This window comes from Neofelis nebulosa, chromosome 6 (assembly GCF_028018385.1).
Source record: "Neofelis nebulosa isolate mNeoNeb1 chromosome 6, mNeoNeb1.pri, whole genome shotgun sequence".
Lineage (NCBI taxonomy): Eukaryota > Metazoa > Chordata > Mammalia > Carnivora > Felidae > Neofelis > Neofelis nebulosa.
The window spans coordinates 90,892,296-90,912,775 of record NC_080787.1 but is presented as its reverse complement, the minus strand read 5'-3'; the positions used below and the strand labels follow the sequence as shown (position 1 = coordinate 90,912,775).

The 20,480-nt window shown below is 36.7% G+C and overlaps 1 protein-coding gene across 17 annotated transcripts in view; it reads right to left on the bottom strand.

The window, feature by feature from the left end:
• The window catches only part of KLHL32 (kelch like family member 32), a 241,027-nt gene that overhangs the window by 52,309 nt on the left and 168,238 nt on the right, over window positions 1–20,480 (bottom strand). For 10 of the 17 annotated variants that reach the window (XM_058734760.1, XM_058734762.1, XM_058734758.1 and 7 more), the window contains one exon: window positions 7,145–7,871. The exons of 2 other annotated variants lie outside the window; for them this stretch is intronic. In XM_058734760.1, the coding sequence (XP_058590743.1) occupies window positions 7,145–7,871 (727 nt within the window). Of the gene's footprint in view, window positions 1–7,144; window positions 7,872–16,883; window positions 18,640–20,480 lie in introns of those variants that run through there. 5 more of the 17 variants (XM_058734765.1, XM_058734764.1, XM_058734770.1 and 2 more) reach the window with 5 other exon arrangements.

The following is a 20,480-nucleotide window of genomic DNA, read 5'->3' as shown; positions in this document are numbered from 1 at the left end:
AATACTGCATCTCTGGCCAATGCCTGGTCTGACTCAAGTTAATCCAACAACAGCCCCACACTGGTTCACTAAAAACACAAGGACCAAACCCTGCCCACAATAGGCAAAGAGAGTCATTGCAGATGATTGGATGGAAGGAAAATGCAACAGAGCCACAAGAGCAGGGCACATACATCAATATATTCAAGACACTCCTAAGGTGCCAGGTTCTGGTAAACAGGGGATACTGCACTGCAGGGCACTACAGCACCTCTTCTTCATTAGGTCACTACTTTCAAAAACAAGAGATGTAGTTGACTATCCTAACACATAGAAATAGACACAGAGAATTACACAAAATGAGGAGACAGAGTAATATGTCCAAAATGTAATATGTCCTGTTCTTTAGAACAGGAGAAAATCACAACAAGAGACATAAACAGAACAGAGATAAGTAATATGCCTGACAAGGAATTTAAAGTAATGGTCATAAAGATACTCACTCAACTAGAGAAGAGTAGAGGACCTCAGTGAAACCCTTAACAAAGAGACAGGAAACATTAAAAAGAGTCAATCAGAGATAACTCAATAATTGAAATTAAGTTTACACTAGATGGAATAAATAGTAAACTAGAAGAAGCAGAAGAACAGATCAGTGAGTAATGAACAACTGAGTAATGGAAATCAATCGAGAGGAACAAGAGAGAAAAAAAATGAAAACAGACTGGAATTGACATCATCAAGTATAATAACATTCACATTATAGGGATCCTAGAAGGAGAAGAGAGAGAAAAGGGGGCAGGGAATTTATTTGAAGAAATAATAGCTAAAAGTTTCCCAAATCTTAGGAAGGAAACAGAAATCCAGATCCAGGAGCCACAGAAGGCCCCCAACAAATTCAACCCAAAGAGGTCCACACCAAGGCACATAGTAATTAAAATGGCAAAAACTAGTGATAAAGAGAGAATTTTAAAAGCAGAAAGAGAGGGGTGCCTGGATGGTTCAGTTGGTTAAACATCCAACTCTTGATTTCAGCTCAGGTCATGATCTCACAATTTGTGAGTTTGAGCCCCATGTTAGACTCCATGCTGACATTGTGGAACCTACTTGGGATTCTCTCTCTCTCCCTCTCCCTCTGTCCCTCCCCTGCTAAAGCACATTCTCTCTCTCTCTCTCTCTCTCTTTCTCTCCCTCCCTCTCTCAAAATAAATAAATTTTTAAAAAGTAGCAAGAGAAAAGAAAACAGTTATAGACAAGGGAAACCTAAGGCTGTCAAGTGATTTTTCAGCAGAAATTTTGCAGGCCAGAAGGGAGTAGCATGAAATATTCAGAGTGCTGAAAGGAAAAAAACCTGCAGTCAAGGATATTCTACCAGCAAGGCTATCATTCAGAATAGAAGGAGAGATAAAGAGTCTCCCAAACAAAAGTTAAAGGCATTCATGACTAAACCAGCCCTACATGAAATGTTAAAGAGGACTTTTTGAATGGAAAGGAAAGCACATAAGTAGGAGTAAAGAAGAGTAGGAAACACAAAAGGAGTAAAATTATGTGTATCTATAAAAATCTAGTCAAGGGATTCACAAAATAAAAATATATAAAGTATGACACCATATACATACCTAAACCATGAAGAGGGGAGAGTAAAAAATACATTCAAACTTAAGCGACCATCAACTTAATATAGACTGCTGTATGCATAAAATGTTATATACAAACCTAATGGTAACCACAAATCAAAAACCAGTAAGAGTTATGCAAAAAACTAACAGAAAGAAATCCAAGTTATCACTAAAGAAACTCAACATGAGAAAAAAAGAGCATGAGAAGAGAGGAATAGAGAACTATAAGCACAACCATAAAAAAGTAACACAATGGCAGTAAAAACATATCTATCAGTAATATCTTTGAATGTAAATGTACTAAACACTAATAAGACATAAGGTGACAGAATGGATAAAAAAGCAAGACCTACCTATATGCAGCCTATAAGAGACTCATTTCAGACTTAAAGACACATGCAGACTGAAAATGAAGGCATGGAAAAGCATTTATCATGCAAATGGAAGTGAAAAGAAAGCTGTGGAGGCAATAGTTATATCAAACAAAATAGACTTTTAAAAAATACTGTAATGAGAGATAAAGAAGGACACTATATAATTATAAAGGGAACAATGCAACAAGAAGATATAACAATTGTAAATATTTATGCACCCAATAGGAGAGCACCTAAATACATAAAGCAAGTAATAACAAACATAAAGAAAGTAATCAACAGTAATACAAAATATTAGAGGACTTTGTAGCAATGCAACATAGTAAGTAAGTCCCACACTTACATCAATGGATAGATCATCCAAACAGAAAATCAACATGGAAACAGTGGCTTTGAATGACACATTGGACCAGATAGATCTAATGGATACATTCAGAACAATTCATCATAACAGCAGAATTCATGTTCTTTCCAAGTGCACATGGAACATTATCTAGAATAGATCATATGTTAGGCTACAAACCAAGTCTCAACAAATTCAAAAAGATCAACATCATACCATGCATCTTTTCCAATCCCAATACTATGAAACTAGAAATCAATCACAAGAAAAGAATATGGAAAAAGATGATATTAAACAATGAATGGGTAAACTAAGACATCAAAGATGAAATCAAGTAATATTTAGAGACAAATGAAAAAGATAACCCAATGGTCCAAAATCTTTGGGATACAACAAAAGCTGTTCTTTTTTTTGAATTTTTTTTTAACCTTTATTTGTTTTTGAGACAGAGGGACAGAGCATGAACGGGGGAGGGTCAGAGAGAGGGAGACACAGAATCTGAAACAGGCTCCAGGCTCTGAGCTGTCAGCACAGAGCCCGACACGGGGCTCGAACTCACGGAGTGCAAAATCATGACCTGAGCTGAAGTCGGCTGCTTAACCAACTGAGCCACCCAGGTGCCCCCAGCAAAAGCTGTTCTAAGAAAGATGTTTATAGTACTACAGGCCTACCTCAAGAAGCAAGGAAAATCTCAAATAAACAACCTAACCTTATACCTAAAGAAGCTATAAAAAGATGAACAAACAAAACCCAAAAACAGTAAAGGAAGGAAGTAACAAGAGATTAGAGCAGACATAAATGAAATAGAAACTAAAAAGAAAAAAAAAAATAGGACAGATCAACAAAACTAGGAGCTGGTTCTTTGTAATGATCAAACCTTTAGGCTGACTCATAAACAACAACAACAACAACAACAAAAAGAGAGAGAGAGAGAAAGGACTCAAATAAACAAATCCAGAAATGAAAGAGGAGAAATAACAACCAACACCACAGAAATATGAAAGATTATAAGAGAATATGGTGAAAAATTATGTACCAGCAAATTGGACAACCTAATAGAACTGGATAAGTTCCTATAATCATATAACTTCCCAAAACTGAATCAGTAAGAAATAGAACATTTGAACAGATGCATTACCAGTAATGAAACTGTATCAGTAAAAAAAAAAAACTCCCAAAAAACAAAAAATTCCAGGACCAGCTTCACAGATGAATTCTACCAAACACTGAAAGAAGAGTTAATACCTATTCTTTTCAAACTATTCCAAAAAATAGAAGAGGAAGGAAGCTTCAAATTCATTCTATGAGGCCACCATTACCCTGATACCAAAACCAAATAAAAACACCACACAAAAAAAGAGAAGTACAAGCCAAAATCTCTATGAAACATAAATGAAAAAATCCTCAACAAAATTAGCAAACCAAATTCAACAATACACTAATAAAACAATAATTCATCACAATCAAGTGGGATTTATTCCTGGGATGCAAGATGGTTCAACATTTGCAAATCAATCAATGTGATACATCACAGCAATAAGAGAAAGAATAAAAACCATATAATCATTTCAATAGATGCAGAAAAACCATTTAACAAAGTACAACACATTCATGATAAAAAAAAAAAACCTCTCAACAAAGTAGGATTAGATCGAACATACCTTAACATAATAAAGGCCATATATGACAAACCCACAGCTAATATCATACTTAAAGGGAAAATACTGAGAGCTTTTCCTCTAAGATTAGGAAAAAGACAAGGATTTCCACTCTCACTAATTTTATTCACCATAGTACTGGAAGTTCTAGCTGCAGCAACCAGACCAGAAGAAAAATGAAAGGCATCCAAATTTGTAAGGAAGAAGTAAAATTTTCACTGTTTGCAGATGACATCATACTATTTGTAGAAAACCCTGAAGACTCCACTACAAAAACTGCTAGAACTGATAAATGAATTCAGTAAAATTGCAGAATTCAAAATCAATATATGGAAATCTGGTGAATTTCTATACACTAATAAATAGCAAAAAGAGAAATTAAGAGAACAATCCCATTTACAATTGTGCCAAAAATAATAAAATCCCTAGGAACAAATTTAACCAAGGAGGTAAAAGACCTGTACTCTGAAAACTATAAAACACTGATGCAGGAAACTGAAGATGACACAAACAAATGGAAAGATACTCCATGCTCATAGATTGGAAAAGCAAATATTGTGAAACTGTCCATACTACCCAAAGCACTCTACAGATTTAATGCAACCTCTATCAAAATACCAACAGCATTTTTTTGCAGAATTAGGACAAATAATCCTAACATTTGTATGGAACTACAAAATGCCCTGGGTAGCAAAAGCAATCCTAACAATGAAGAACAAGATTGGGGGAGGGAGGGCGGGTATCACAATCTCAGATTTCAAACCATACTACAAAACTAGAGTAATCAAAACAGTCCAGTACTGGCACAAAAGTATACATATAGATCATTGGAGCAGAATAGAGAACCCAGAAATAAACCCATACTCACAAGGTCAATTAATCTGTGACAAAGGAGGCAAGAACATACAATGGGGGAAAAGACAGTCTCTTCAATAAACAATGTTGGGAAAACTGGACAGCTACATGTGAAAGAATGAAACTGGACCACTTTCTTACACCACACACAAAAACTCAAAATGCATTAAAGACCTAAATGTCAGACCTGAAACCATAAAACTCATAAAAGAAAACAGACAGTAATGTCTTGGACATCAGTCTTAGCAGTATTTTTCTAGATATGACTCCTCAGGCAAGAGAAACAAAAGTAAACTATTGGGACTATATCAAAATAAAAAGCTTTTGCACATTTAATGAAACCATCAAAAAAACAAACAGCAACCTACTGAATCAAAGAAGGTACCTGCAAAACATATATCTTATAAGGGGTTAATATCTGAAATATATAAAGAACTTATACAACTCAACCCCAAGAAAATAAATAATCCAATTAAAAAAGGTAGAGAACCTGAAGAGACATTTTTCCAAGGAAGACATATACATGGCCAACAGGCACATGAAAAGATGCTCAACATTACTAATAATCAAGGAAATGGAAATCAAAACCACATTAAGATATCAACTCACACCAGCCAGAATGGCTAGTATCAAAAAGACAAGAAATAACAAGTGTTGTCAAAGAGGTGGAGAAAAGGGAACCTTCATGCATTGTTGGTGAGAATGTAAATTGGTGAAAACACTATGGAACACAGTATGGAGGTTCTTCAAAAAAGTCTGAAATAGAACTACAACATGACCCAGTAATTCCACTACTGGGTATTTACCCCCCACCCCCCCAAAATGAAAACACTATGGAAAAGATATATGCATCCCTATGTTTACTGCAGCATTATTTTCAATAGCCAAATTATGGAAGCGGCCCAAGTGTCCAATGATATATGAATGGATAAAGATGTGATATAATATATATGTGTATATATATAGATATAATTATTATAATAATCTAAATGGAATATTACTCAGCCATAAAAAAGAATCAGCTCATGCCATTTGTGACAACATAGATGGACCTAAAGGGTATTACGCTGAGTAAAGTAGGTCTGAAAAAGACAAATACCACACAATTTCATTTAAGTGTGAGCCCTATAAAACAAAACAAATGAACAAACAAAAACACCAGAAACAGAATCATAAATACAGAGAACACACTGGTGGTTGCCAGTGGGGAGGGGGGTAAAATACATGAAAAAGATTAAGACATACAGACTTAAAAAAGAGTGATTGTGTCTTCTAAATACAAACATCTCAAAGTTACTCTTAGTATTTAAGTTATCTTATATTCCTATTTCTCTTTGTCCTGGACATGGGAATTCAACAAGTTCCATCTGCGTTACAAAATGAGTGTCCTCTGAGAGGTGATGGGACTTTCCTCCCCAGTGGGCAACGCTTTCAAAGGAGAAGAGTTTAGATCTTTTCAAGAATTGGATTGGAAACACAGGTTGATAATGTGATGTTAATAACTTACGCCTCATAGACTCCCTCTGTACCAGTGAAAAGGTAGCCAGTAGGGGTTTGCAGGAATATATATGCTGTGGATGAAACAAGACTGGCAGTGAGTGGACTACTACTGAAATTGGGCCATGGGTACATAGGATTCACTATACTAGTCTCCTTTTTTCATAATCAAAAGGCTTAAAAAAAGTGAAGACAATGTAAATTAAAATAATAAGTACACCCAAATAATCAGTAAGAATGGAAAATTAAACAAGAATGAAGAATTTAGGATGGTATGCACAACTATAATCCACAGATAATACAAAAACATATCTTAGCCAATAACTTAAATCTCTTCCCTCCATGTACATGGCTCCTACCTGGATATATTCCTATTGCTATACCCTTCAAAATGGATTCACTGGACTTTTACTTTGCCTGCCCTGTCTTTGATGGAACATCTCCTAGTCAAGCAGCCCAGAGTGGTTAAAAAAAATGGCAAAGAATCTAGACAAGCCACAAGGTGTGTAAAGCAATCCATGAGTATCAAAAACTGACAATCTAAACAATAGAAGGTCTGGTAAGAAAAGGATGTGATGGGCCATTAATTTCCACCTTGAATTTTTACTCATTGAGAAAGTCACAGAAAGCTCAATTAGTTCCAATTACATTGCTCTCTAAAGAGTAGGTTTCCAGTAATAAATGTTAATTAGGTAAAATGGCATCCTTGGTTCAGTGGTTCAATTAAACATGGCCACAACCACCAACACTCGACTTTTAAATTTATGCCACAATGAAAAAGTGTTTTTTGATAAATCCAACATATGACGCACGTTCTACCTGATATCCAAAGAAGACCATCAGCCACATATCCAGCATGACATGAAAGGGATCGGTCAAAGGACTGCACAAAAGTCCATTTGTTCTTCTTGGGGCAATATCGCTCAACTGTAGGCAGAACCTGGCGCAGTTCATTTCTACCCCCAACTGCATAGAGGTATTCATCCATGGCACCCAGCACAAAATGCTCCCGGCAGTTTTTCATGGGTGCTATCTCCGCCCAGGAATTACTGCGGGGGTCATAGCGACAGGCAGTCCTCACAGCACATGTCCGGCCACTAGCATGCTCAACTTCTCCTCCTGCCACAAACAGAAAGTCCCCCATGACTGCTACACAGTGGTGGCTCCTTCCCACGGGCATGGGAGCCAGCTCACTCCAGTTGGCAATGGCAGCTATGAGAGCATTCTCCTGGTCAACAGGATTGAAGTACCGAAGTTCCTTGACTTTACAGACCTCACGCTTTTTCCCACCAATGATATATAGAGTGTCTGATTGGAATCGCGGTTTGGTCCTGCGAGTTTGCCAAACGGGCTGTGCATAGATGCTCTGGTGGTACTCCAGGGCCTCATTGACAAGAGCTGTTGCAGTTTCACTTGCCTGGACGAGGGGGTGGGACAGGGCAACTGTATGGAGAGTATCCACATCCATCAGGCCAAAGCGGATATACTGCAGGAGCTCATCCATGTACTGGTAATGGCAGTTGTGTTCCAACCACCTCACAGCTAGCTGAAACAGAGGGAGGGGGGATGAGAGAATACACAGGTAAGAAAGAGAACCAAAGCAATGGTGTGCAGGCAGGTCACCTTGTATTCTTTCAGACACTTCATAAATGTATTGTAAGATACATTTTTTTTCTTACAAATAGTGTAACAGCAGAATATTTCGATACTCAGCTGAGGAATATTTTTTCTGCATCAGCAGAGACACAAAAGAGCTCAAGCATTGTTGTAGAGGTCAAGAGCAATGTTTAGCAACACTAGAGGAGACTTAAGGTGGCAATTGGGAGGAACAACAATCACTTTTCAAAGAATGAGAACACTGTTGTGAAGCAGCCTGTTCTCGTTTCATGCAGAAGAGTCATGGTATACCCCACCCCAGGAATGTCTATGGTGAGCAGTGTCACCACAGTACAAGCAGTGTATGTCAACCCATGAGTCAAGGTGCTGTATCAATTTGAGTACAAATGAAAATATGTGATCATCTGAGACCACAAGGTATACTTGGGAGAGAATCAATATGACACTAGTAAAAGGATTTAGAAACAAAGAGCACTTTTCCCCCTGTCCCCTTTGGTAGGTCTAATCAGTCAGGAAACAAGAGAAGAAAAAGGAAGATTGTAACCCATCAATTTTATTTTTATTTCCCAATTAGTTTTCATCTTGGAAATATTTGTTGTTTGCACATAGAAGATACTGGCAATTTGTTAGAGCCGTTTTCACAAAACAGGATACGGAGAATGTTATCTTTGTATTATGGACACAACAGTGAAATGTAATCTTAACCTTTTTGTTTAGGTCTAGATCTCTTTCAAGAAGGAAAAGAGTAAGAACTCTGGGCTACAGATATATAGAATTTCTTCACACTAAAGAAGGTGTACAAAGTCATAAACAATAAAATTATACAATAATTTAGAAAATACCATCAACAAAAAAAACCAATTCATGTTACAGAACACTTTATGTAGTTTAATTAATGTGACTTAATATTTAAGTTTGGCAAATTTTCCTGCATACCAACATGAAATATATCTAATATCTCCAGGCAACACATTTGATATAAATTATCCTTAGCAGCACCTATATTAAGCTAGATCTCCTAGATAATATAAATGTGGATGTGAAGGAATTAGCATGAAAAAGTAAAGTAATAAATTAGAATATTAAGTAATTGTGACCAGTGAAACTGGGGTTCTGGCTCTGCTTTTCAGCTGATATGTATCACTGGGAAAAAAAATCTACAGAGGGAGGTGAAGGAAATGTAGTGCTCTTGGACCATTACTCCTAGGCAAACATGAGCTGGGTTTTCACCTGGTGAAAAGGATCATGAAACTCTCTGAAGAACTACATGATTTCATTTGAGAGTTTCATACATAGTTTCTGTATTCATTTTGACAAATGGCTCCAAAAGGCAAAGCATATTTGGGGCTTTTCTTTTTAGCTTTCTGAATGAAGAGAATATAGGAAATGAAGTCACATCTAATATGTACTAAATTGCATCTCTTAAGAATGAAATATGGCCTTTTGTAGCAACGTGGATGGAACTGGAGAGTTTGATGCTAAGTGAAATAAGCCATACAGAGAAAGACAGATACCATATGGTTTCACTCTTATGTGGATCCTGAGAAACGTAACAGAAACCCATGGGGGAGGGGAAGGGAAAAAAAAAAAAAAGAGGTTAGAGTGGGAGAGAGCCAAAGCTTAAGAGACTGTTAAAAACTGAGAACAAACTGAGGGTTGATGGGGGGTGGGAGGGAGGGCAGGGTGGGTGATGGGTATTGAGGAGGGCACCTTTTGGGATGAGCACTGGGTGTTGTATGGAAACCAATTTGACAGTAAATTTCATATATTAAAAAAAAATAAATAAATAAATAAATAAATTGCATCTCTTGATGAACTACGTAGTAAAGAGAAATGAAACAAGAATGCTAGGTAGCCTATCTCTGCCAAGAAGGCAGACAGCAAGTAGGGCAGATGACTGACATTCCCTAGCTGTTTTTCTAGAAGCTGGCTTTTTTTTAACTTAAATAAGATACCAACTTGAAGAAAGAAAAATGTATCTGTGTATGGTAATCATGAACAATAATCAAAGATACTGTAGAAGAAAAACATCACTCAGCAATCACCAGGTCTGCGCCAGAAGTAGAGAAGAGTTCCCATAGGCAACATCCTGATTTTTTTCCACCCTACATTTAGAAATTTCAAGGAATGGCATTCCGCCATTTCCCTGGGAAGATAATTCAACAACTTAATAAATGATCTTCCATTCTTTGGCCACAGAGCTTTCAAAAGTTCTAGGGATAAAGTCATCCATTCAAGGTCATTTGTCATGAACCAGGAAAAATTTTCTGAGATGTAATCTTTGATATTGCTCCTAATTTAATTGAGTAGTTCCAGCTGATACTGCTTTGCTCTGTAACATACTTCTCAGCATCCTTACAGTCCTAATATTTCCGCAAATTTCATATGGATACTATAGGAAACAGCATGAGTGAAATATTAGATAAATATCCATCTCTCCATAGCCTCTTTTTAGAGCACAGTGCTGCCCATTTAATTATTTTTCTCTTTCCTCATAAATCTTTTCTTCCTATGTCATAATCAATCTTCTAATCCATCTCTTAACACTCTCCAGTTTATTTTTGTTTTTCCAGCACTTGGTATCACTTACTGCATGAAAAGTACACAAGCCACAGCTAGGTTCTGCGTTGAAGAAAATCTTTAACAAATCAAACTGGCAGTGGAACAGTGACCACTGTGATCTATCACTGATTAATTTCTGGCTTTCTGTCTATTAGGCCTATATCACACGTATCACGAGGTTTTTCATGTTCAATTTCTCAATACTACGCATTATAGAATGCCTTGTGCACAAACATTTAGTTCGTATTTTCTGGGATAATTTTTATCTTATTTCTTGCCAATATTTCTAATTTCTCACAGACTTCATATAACTTGTGCAATTTTATCATTCTAAATATTTTCAGATTACACAAATCATTCACAGTTATTGGGTTTATCTTTTCTCCAAATCGAAGGTAGATGAATTTACAATTAACTGTTCTGACACCAACCTCAAAGCAATCTCAGCTAGAATTAGTGTGGTTTATAGATTTAAATCCAGTCATTTCCAAACCTAGCATGCACACAAATTAACTGGGGTTTCTGGTCAAGATGCAGGTTCTGATTCAATAACTGGAGAGAGGAGAATAGGGAGTTTGCATATTCTAACCATCTAAAGGTGATGCATATGCTGCTGGTCCATAGACCACACTGAGTCAGAAGATTCCAGACAGATTCCCATTCATGAAAGAGTAAATCAGTGCCTTTTCAGAGTGAATTGAGTCTTTTGTTTCAAAATTGAGAAGGCTTAAATCAAATGAAGTCTAAGTTGGATGTTTTAGTAAAAATATAGGACACTTATAGTTTAGTATTAAAGGTAAAACAATACATTTCCTATATGGTAAGATATGGCTAAGATCTTACTATGGGTAAGACACCATATTTTGAGACCTTGGTTCTAGAAGGCCTATAAATCAAAGGCTGATTCTGACAGTATATAGTGAGTCATGTAAACACTCTGCAGTTCTGCTTTCACAGTAACAAATAAATGTTAAAGGGTGCAACAAGGATGGAGCTAGAGTATATTGCACTAAGCAAAATAAAACAGAGACAAATACCATATGATTTCACTCATATGTGGAATTTCAGAAACAAAAGAGCATAGGGAAAAGCAAAGAGGGAGAGAGGCAAACCAAGAAACAGACTCTTAACTATCAGAACAAACTGATGGTTACCAGAGGGGAGGTGAGGAGGGGGACTAGAGGATGGGGACTGAGGAGCGCCACTTGTTGTGATGGGTTCTAGATGCATGGAAGTGGTGAATCACTACACTCTACGCCTGAAACTAACATTACCCTGTATGTTAACTAACTGGAATTTAAAAGAACACTTTAAAAAAAGAATAATTGTACTCTGTTTTTACTTTCGTAAAAATGTAAAAGAGAAAAACCACTGAAAGCATAGATAACTCTTATTTATCCAAATAATGAAAAAAATGGCAAAGAAATTTCAGAACAATGAACTACCTCAAAATCACTTCTACACCATGACTTCTTCACAGAGTCATGCTGAATTAAAGGTAAGGTGGTTGAGGAAATCCTGGGGCCCATTTAAGGGGCCTCCATTACCCATTTGAAGGCTGATTCATCACCAGAGCATCACAGAACCTAAAGACCACAGTCAGCTTTGTAGTATATTCTGGTGCTTATGCTTGAAAACATAAGGGAACTGGTGGTTTTTAATCACCCTACACTGAGAAAGCATAAATCAGGGCAGGCTGAAATCCTATTCTATTTTACTTACTCTAGCATACTGATATCCCCATCACTCTAAACTGTAGCATATTTTAATTAGGAGAAAAATGGAGCAATTAGCAAAAGTCTTTATCTCCCACTTTTTTTGGAGACAAAGCTAGCAAGAGTGGAAAAAAAATTAAAGATTCTGTCTGGGAAGGCACACAAAGAGTACCATTATGCAAGATGTTTCCTAAACCATGTGAAACACAAAGCATTATCATCTCTAAAGACTACAGGAGGGGCACCTGGGTGGCTCAGTCTGTTAAGCATCCGACTTTGGCTCAGGTCATGATCTCACCGTTTGTGAGTTCGAGCCCCACGTCAGGCTCTGAGGCTGGAGACTGCTTCAGATTCTGTTTCCCTCTCTCTTTGCCCCTCCCCCACTGTTACTCTGGCTTTCTCTCAAAAATAAGCAAACATTTAAAAAAATTAAAAAAAAAAAAAAAAGACTACAGGAGATCTCCCAAGCATTTTGCCTGACCCAGTCTAGCTCATCTTACCCTGATGGAGAATTGTTTCTTCCTACAAGGGGCATTTGCTACAGCTTATTCCAGCTTCAACACATCTCATCCTCAGATCCTTGATAAGAACAATGCCTGCACACAGTAGGCTATACATATTTGTTAAAGGGAAAATTATTTACAGGGCGCCTGAGAGGCTCAGTCAGTTGAGTATCCAACTTCGGCTCAGGTCAGGCATGGTTCATGGGGTTCGAGCCCCACATCAGGCTCTGCACTGACAGCTCAGAGCCTGGAGCCTGCTTCGGATTCTGTGTCTCCCTCTCTCTGCTCCTCGCCTGCTCACACTCTGTCTCTTTCTCTAAAGTAAATAAACATTAAAAATATTTTTTAAGAAGGGAAAATTATTTACAACTGTTCTTCTGCTATTTCTCATATTCTTCTTGAACAAATAATATCAATTCCTCTATATAATTATCTACCTATCACAGGTTTTGGTTTCCTATTATCTCATCTTCATGGCTTTCCTCTAAAGTCCTTATAAACTCTAAAAATGCCACACAACAGCATGCAGTGTACTAAACTTACCTATATAAGACCCTTGTTTTACTCCTTCACATGATTGGTGCCAACCACCTCTATTTGAGGTTCTTGGCAATGCAATGAACATCATAGTCTTTTAAGCCCTCAAATAAATAAAATATTAGGGTAAGAAAACACTTTAGAATCCATTTGGTATTTGGTTCAAGCTTCTCAATTTTACAAACAGAAATCAAATCTAGACAAGTTATCTCTCTTACCTCAAGTCGTGCAACTAATTAGAAAAGCTGGAACTTAAACCCCAGTTTTTTAGACTCTTAACTATAGACAACAAACTGAGGGTTGCTGGAGGGGAGGTGGGTTGGGGACATGGGTGAATTGGGTGATGGGCATTAAGGAGGGCACTTGTTGCGATGAGCACTGGGTGTTGTAAGTCAGTGATGAATCATTAAATTCTAAACCTGAAACTAATATTACACTGTATGTTAACTAACTGGAATTTACATAACAATTTTAAACTACAAAAATAAATTAATAAAGCTGAAAAAAACCTAAAAGAAAAACAAACCCAGTTTTTAAATTATACAACTATTTTTCTATTGTATCATATCATCATTCTTTTTCTCTTTTTTTTAGTGTTTTTTACTTATTTTTGAGAGAGCACAAGCAGGGGAGGGGCAGAGAGATGGGGGCAGAGGATCTGAAGCAGGCCCTGCACTGACAGCAGCGAGCCCAATGTGGGACTTGAACTCACGAACCATGAGATCATAACCTGAGCTGAAGTCAGATGCTCAACTGACTGAGCCACCCAGGTGCCCCGATTATTATTTTTCCATCAGTAATCATTTTTTTGATAAATTTTTAAAAAGTTTTATTTTATTTATTTATTTTGAGACAGCGACAGTGTGAGCGGAAGAGGGGTAGAGAGAGAGGGAGAGAGACTATCAAGCAGGCTCTGCACTGTCAGCACAGAGCTCAATGCAGGGCTCGAACCCACGAAACCATGAGATCACGACCTGAGCCGAAACTGAGAGTCAGACACTTAACCGACTGAGCCACCTAAGCGTACCAACCATCAGTAATTATTTTAAGATAGAATGTAATTAAGACCAAAGATAACTTCCACATTTAGAGTTAAATTAAAAAAATAAAGTATTTTTTAAGTATGTTTTGCTTGAAGATAGGTGGACAGTATTTTTCAATAAGTCTCATTTATGGATTACTTCAACATAAAAAGCATATACTTAATGCTTTTAAAAATTCTTTTAATGCTTTAAAGAGTGTGTAATTAAAGAACAAATATTTAAGGTAAAAGGCATCCTTTGAGTCTTGAATTATTGTTTTACTTTTACGGAATATGTATTTTAATTCTAGGTCATTTCTTGTTAACTAAACCTGGCTCAAAAATATATAGAAAAGGCAATCCTTTCCTATTAGTTTTCTCAGTGTATCCCCACTGATTACCATTCTATGGAGTAGCCTATATGATATATCATGTAAAATCCTATGGTATATCATCTTAAATTCTACAAATTTTACTCTAATTCAATTAAAACATACAGTTTACTCACGCATTTCAGGAACATATCAATGAGCAAACATTACATCCCTAATATTGTAAATCCTCAGGAATCCAAAGGAACCCAAATTCCTTTATTGTTCATACTCAAACACAGCCAGAAGCTGCTGTTTTGAAATCTGAAATTCCTAATCCTTTCAAAGCAGCAGCTGTTTTGAAGTCTAACTCTTGTTTATATATGTATGTCTGTCTGTATGTATACTACACAAAATGAACCCAAAGTAATGTCAAAATAATAACAAACCTTACATTCAGAGATTTCCTGAAATATATATGAATTATAAAGTCATCCCAAATCCAAGAATACACATCTTCCATACAAGTCCTTTATGTCTTGCAATGCATATAAAAATGCCCTTTACAGAGGCAGTTCTCTTCAGATGAGAGATCAAATCTTTTTAATCAACACTAATGAAAGATAAAGTCCTTGCCACATTGTTCAAAAGCACTATTTATTTGTGTTCAAAAGCACTATTTCCTTGTCTTAATTCACAAATTTTCACTGAAAAGGATGTTCTTATCACAATACTTATCAGACAGAGCTGAGTAAGCAAGGACTAATATTTTTGCCCACAGCCTTATTCTGCCCCCTTGGCCAGGGGCACCTGTAATTATTCTCCTATTTAAAACTTTGTTGTAGACAGCTTTGCTGAAGGGGCAAACCAAACCCTCCCTCTTGCAGGAGCCCACGCTGTGAAGGCACAAGTGTCTATATCCTTGCCAGTCCTGTCATCCTGCTGAGATAAGCCAGGGCACCAGTCTCCCCTCAGTGCCCGAGAGGCAGCATCAATTCCACACTTCTGCAAATTCAAAAAGGGACAAAGAAAGGGCACAAGAGCAAATCAACAACCAAATGACATTCCTAAACCTCCAAAAAGAGCCGGCATGTTAAAGAGCGTTTGGCCAACCGGGGTGGCAAGCCATGGAAGTATCTTTTAATACACTAAGTGACAATGCATGGACAGTTTTTCCTCTCTAAATGGAGTATCAAGCAAACTTTCCATCTTCCAGTCCATGTCCTCACAGGGACGGTGCATGACTGTTATACATTACATTAAAGAACATCATTTTATACATTATTTTATAATGCCTTAAATCCTAGTAACATAAACATAAAACTTTAGCAAGATACCTTCCTAATGTTACATACAATTTCTTTAGATCATAGGTGTGGACGATTCCCCTAGAATGAGTGAGCAGGTGTTGAGACTTAACCATGTTAAACTACATAGAAGCTCACCGCATTAACATGAGTCATGTGAAGTCTGAATAGTGACATCTTAAACCAGAGTAATGACTGCCATAGAGAGTAAAGTTCATGTTAATAAATAAATGTGCCAAATTTTGTGGCCATATTCTCTTCTTTGAGACCAAATGAAAAATTTCTGTTCAAAAAGACAACATTGTCGTAAAATCCTAAATCACCAGAAACTAGGGACACAGGATCAGGGCATTTTCCTCTACCAGAACAATGAAAATGTTACCATGGAGGAATATTAAAAATTATAACAGTGCTCACTCGAGTGCTATAATTAAAACTGTGTCAACATTTTGCTTGTAAAACAGATTTTTCAAGGGAGGTTGCACATTAACCATTATAGCTGACTATAGACTTATATAAGACACATAGGCGATTTTTTCCTCCAAGAAATATATTTCAATAGAATCAAATCTGATAAGGCCCAAGGTTCATATATTGTCAGAAGAAAAGACCTGACATATTTTTAAAAGAATATTCAGCTTAGCAGATATGATAATAACACATATTCTTTCATTGTTCATTTAAAACTTTATGAAGTTGGAGACTAACAAATGCTTTTATTTTCATCTTCAGGATAAAACGTATGCCTAGTGATAGTCTGGTTTGTCTTCAAGTCGTATAAATCTTTTGCCTTTTACTAAGGATTTACATAAAAAGGAATAGTTACAAGTTTTTTTTTAGGATTTTAAAAATATAATGTATACAGCTTACTCTCCAATGGCTCAGAAAAAAACCCTCTCTTTCTCTCCCCCATCCCTCCCTCTCTTTCCCTCCTGTATTTTCTCTCTTGATATGTATCTATAGAGATCTAGATATTTATAAAGAGAGACAGAGAGATAGAGACAGAATATATGATAAAGTACATGAGGTAATTTGTTTAAGAAATAGGCAAATCGTATGGGTATTCTTTGTGCTATCCTTTCTCTTGTCACTTTTCTTTAAGTTTGAAATTATTTTGAAATAAAAAATTGAGAAAACAAAATTGTGCACGATAATCATCTTTACATATAGTATTATATTTATATATTTAATTACGTGCCAAAGAATAGCAAAAGCAAGATCCCTTGAGACCAAGGGGTGTTCCAGGTATTTAAGAGGGCAAAACAAAAAGTGACCTGAGTTGTCCTTTGGTTCAGTCTTGTAACACAAGAGGATATTTCAAAAGGATTTTATAAGGGTTGCATATCAAAATGAAGAGAAAATAAACATAGGAAAAACGATGAGGTTAGTATACTGTTGTGTCCTTTCCACCTGTGAGAACTGGCCACCAGTTTGAGCTAACCTTTGAAAACTTAATAGAAAGAACAGTACAAGTATGGTTGATATTGCACCAGTCATTTGGCTTCTCATCTGTAAAATAAGTGAGTTGATGAGAGAGTCTCTTCTACTTCTAGGATATATGTCACCTACACATCCACCAAAAGTAGTATTTTAAACTAGAATCCTCCAAACTTCCTATAGGTGGTAGAGACAACCAAAATTAATCACTAGGTCTAGTAACCATGTTCCAGATTTTCACAGCACACATAGTTTTTATAAATCTCTTTTCAGAAAAACAAAGTGATTTTTTTGTCTATAATTCTATACTCACCAGAAATATATGCATGTTTATGTGCACATGCAGACAATCAGGTCAGATCATGGTCTTTTTCTCCCGGGAACAACTTTGTTCAGAACATATTATCTCACTTAACAGTTACCATCTCTTGTAAAAACAAAATAATCTCAGCCAAAGAACACACATTTCAAATTTGTAAGACAACTGCTTCAAGGTACTATTTATTTAAATTCTCAGAAGGAGACTATATATATCAAGGCAAACATTCTTCAAACTAATCACATAAATTTTTACCTCAGGACTGTCTTGAAATATACCATCCCCATACTTATGTATAAGCTTTTCACATGGGAAAAATATCCCACAGAACCACCAAGACAACCACAATCATCTGTACCAATAATGCTGCAGGGAAAATGGAACACACCCTTCATCTCCTCCTATGTTAGCAAAATACAGGAACAATTAGAAATAACTTCTTCTACTTGCCTTCCAATGACCTGATAATGGTCTCTGAGCCAAAAAGTAATACTCATTCACCTAACCCTTGATGGCATCAGAATATTACTTGAAGCTGGACTGATAATAATAAAATAAGTAAAATCTTAGTGTCTACGTATTTATATATGACATCCTTCTGAATACCAAAGAGACTGCATATTTTCACTGAAATATTAAGCTCATATTGTTAGAACAACACTGGAAAATGACAGAATGCCAACTCGATCAACAGAGTAAAACCCTGCTACATCCCATTGGCAATAGGACTAGAATGACCCTACATGGGTCACAGCATTTTCTATTTCCCAGCTACCATATGCAACGAAGATGGATTATCAGGGCAAAGACCGCTGAAATGGCCAGGAAAATCTGATGCTTTTTTCTATCACTAATTCATATGCACCCATAGAGGTGAATGTGACACAGTAAAGAAGAAGGCAGGACTTGATGTCAAAGATCTGTTTCTGCAACTTATTTGGGCATTTATGAAAAACACTGGCATCCTGAGGCTCAGCTTCAGCATCTGCAAAACAAGGATGATATTAGTTACATCACAGGTGTCTCCAGAGGACTGAAAGGGAAAGCCTGTGACGGAGCTTGGCAAACTACAATATTTAGACCATATACAGAATTGACATGATGGCAAGGTGCCACTGAGAGATGGAACTAATCCTCAATTCAATTATTCTTTTGAATTTATGATAAAAGCGGCCAATTCAGACTATTTTTATAGAACACAGTACTGTGAAATATTGGTATAAATTTTGAGAAATTGCTGAATTCTGAGAAATTCATAAGAAAGTTGCAACACAGGGGCGCCTGGGTGGCTCAGTTGGTTGAGTGTCCAACTTCGGCTCAGGTCATGATCTCATGGTCCGTGAGTTCCAGCCCCGCGTCGGGCTCTGTGCTGATGGCTCAGAGCCTGGAGCCTGTTTCAGGTTCTGTGTCTCCCTCTCTCTCTGACCCTCCCCCATTCATGCTCTGTCTCTCTCTGTCTCAAAAATAAATAAATGTTAAAAAAAAAAATTAAAAAAAAATTAAAAAAAAGAAAGTTGCAACACAGTATTAAGTACTTCACATGTCATAAAGTAAGAATAAAAGCATGACAAATAATCTGTTGCAGATTATAAACTAGTGCTTACGATGAGCCTGTTTTCACAGAAATGGACCCAGTAATTCTAACTCAGTAATTTAAGGTCTGTTGCTTTGTTAAATCCCATGTCAGAGAGGAATGAATGAATGAATGAATGAATGACGAGAGAGATATAGACATAAACTTGGTTGTTTTTGCATAATACTCAGCATATATCCACTTTCTTCACTTGGCTTGAGTCTCTCATTAAAAATACTTGAATTCATGTCCATAAGTCCCCTCAAATCTCAACTCAGTTCACTGGGTGGCAAGGAAAAACATATATAAGCTAAGTTTTCTGGCTTGAGACAACTAAAATAATGATTGATTGTCTGAGCTGATTACTTTTCTTCTTGTTTTGTTGCTCTGAGGCAAATGATGTAACCATGAATCTTTTCTGTTAGATTTTTTATTCATCCATTCCTCAATTTCTTTTTGAGTGTCCATTATGTGCCAGGAACTTACTTAGTGAGAAAGAGGATTCTAATCAGTCCACAACTACACATTCTTATTTGCCATTCACTTCCAAGCTCTATTAATACCATAAAACTCAAGGCTTACTCTTGACCTCAAATGTCTTAACTTATCCCTATAAAATATACTCATGGAATACTGGAATTAGGGGAAGGAAAATCCTGCAAATTTAGAGTTCTGCAAATTCTGTCTATTATAAGCAGATTTTCAGACACACGCAAAAACCATCTTTTAATGCCGCCATTTCCCTCATGGGTGTTTTCAATATTGCTGGCACACTTATATAAATTTTATGGTTAAAAAAAAAAAGCTGTTTAATTTGTAAACATGCCCTGGAGCATCCTGAGAGCATCAAGTCTTGGAATATTTCTTTATGAACTGATTCAATAATAATGAACCAATAGCAGGTTCACTGGCACACATACTCTCTGCCTGAAATTAAACCTTTAATGACCAAAAGGACCTCACAGGCTCAAGCAGCTGCCCCAGGTCACTGATACAGACAGAGATAGTCAAATCCCTCAAACAAACGTTACTATGATGAATTTAGATGTCCAGGGAGTATCTAAGCTGCACTTAACGTTCTAATGTCGGCAGCCTCCAAATAAAAAGAAAATCATCCTCAATGGTCACTTTAAATGCTATGTTAGAGCTATGGAGCACATTGATTGAAGTGGGGGAGTCCCCTAAATGAAATGTACGACTAAACATTGTTGGGGGCCAGACTCTACTATCAAGGGAATGGAGCTGGTGGGCTG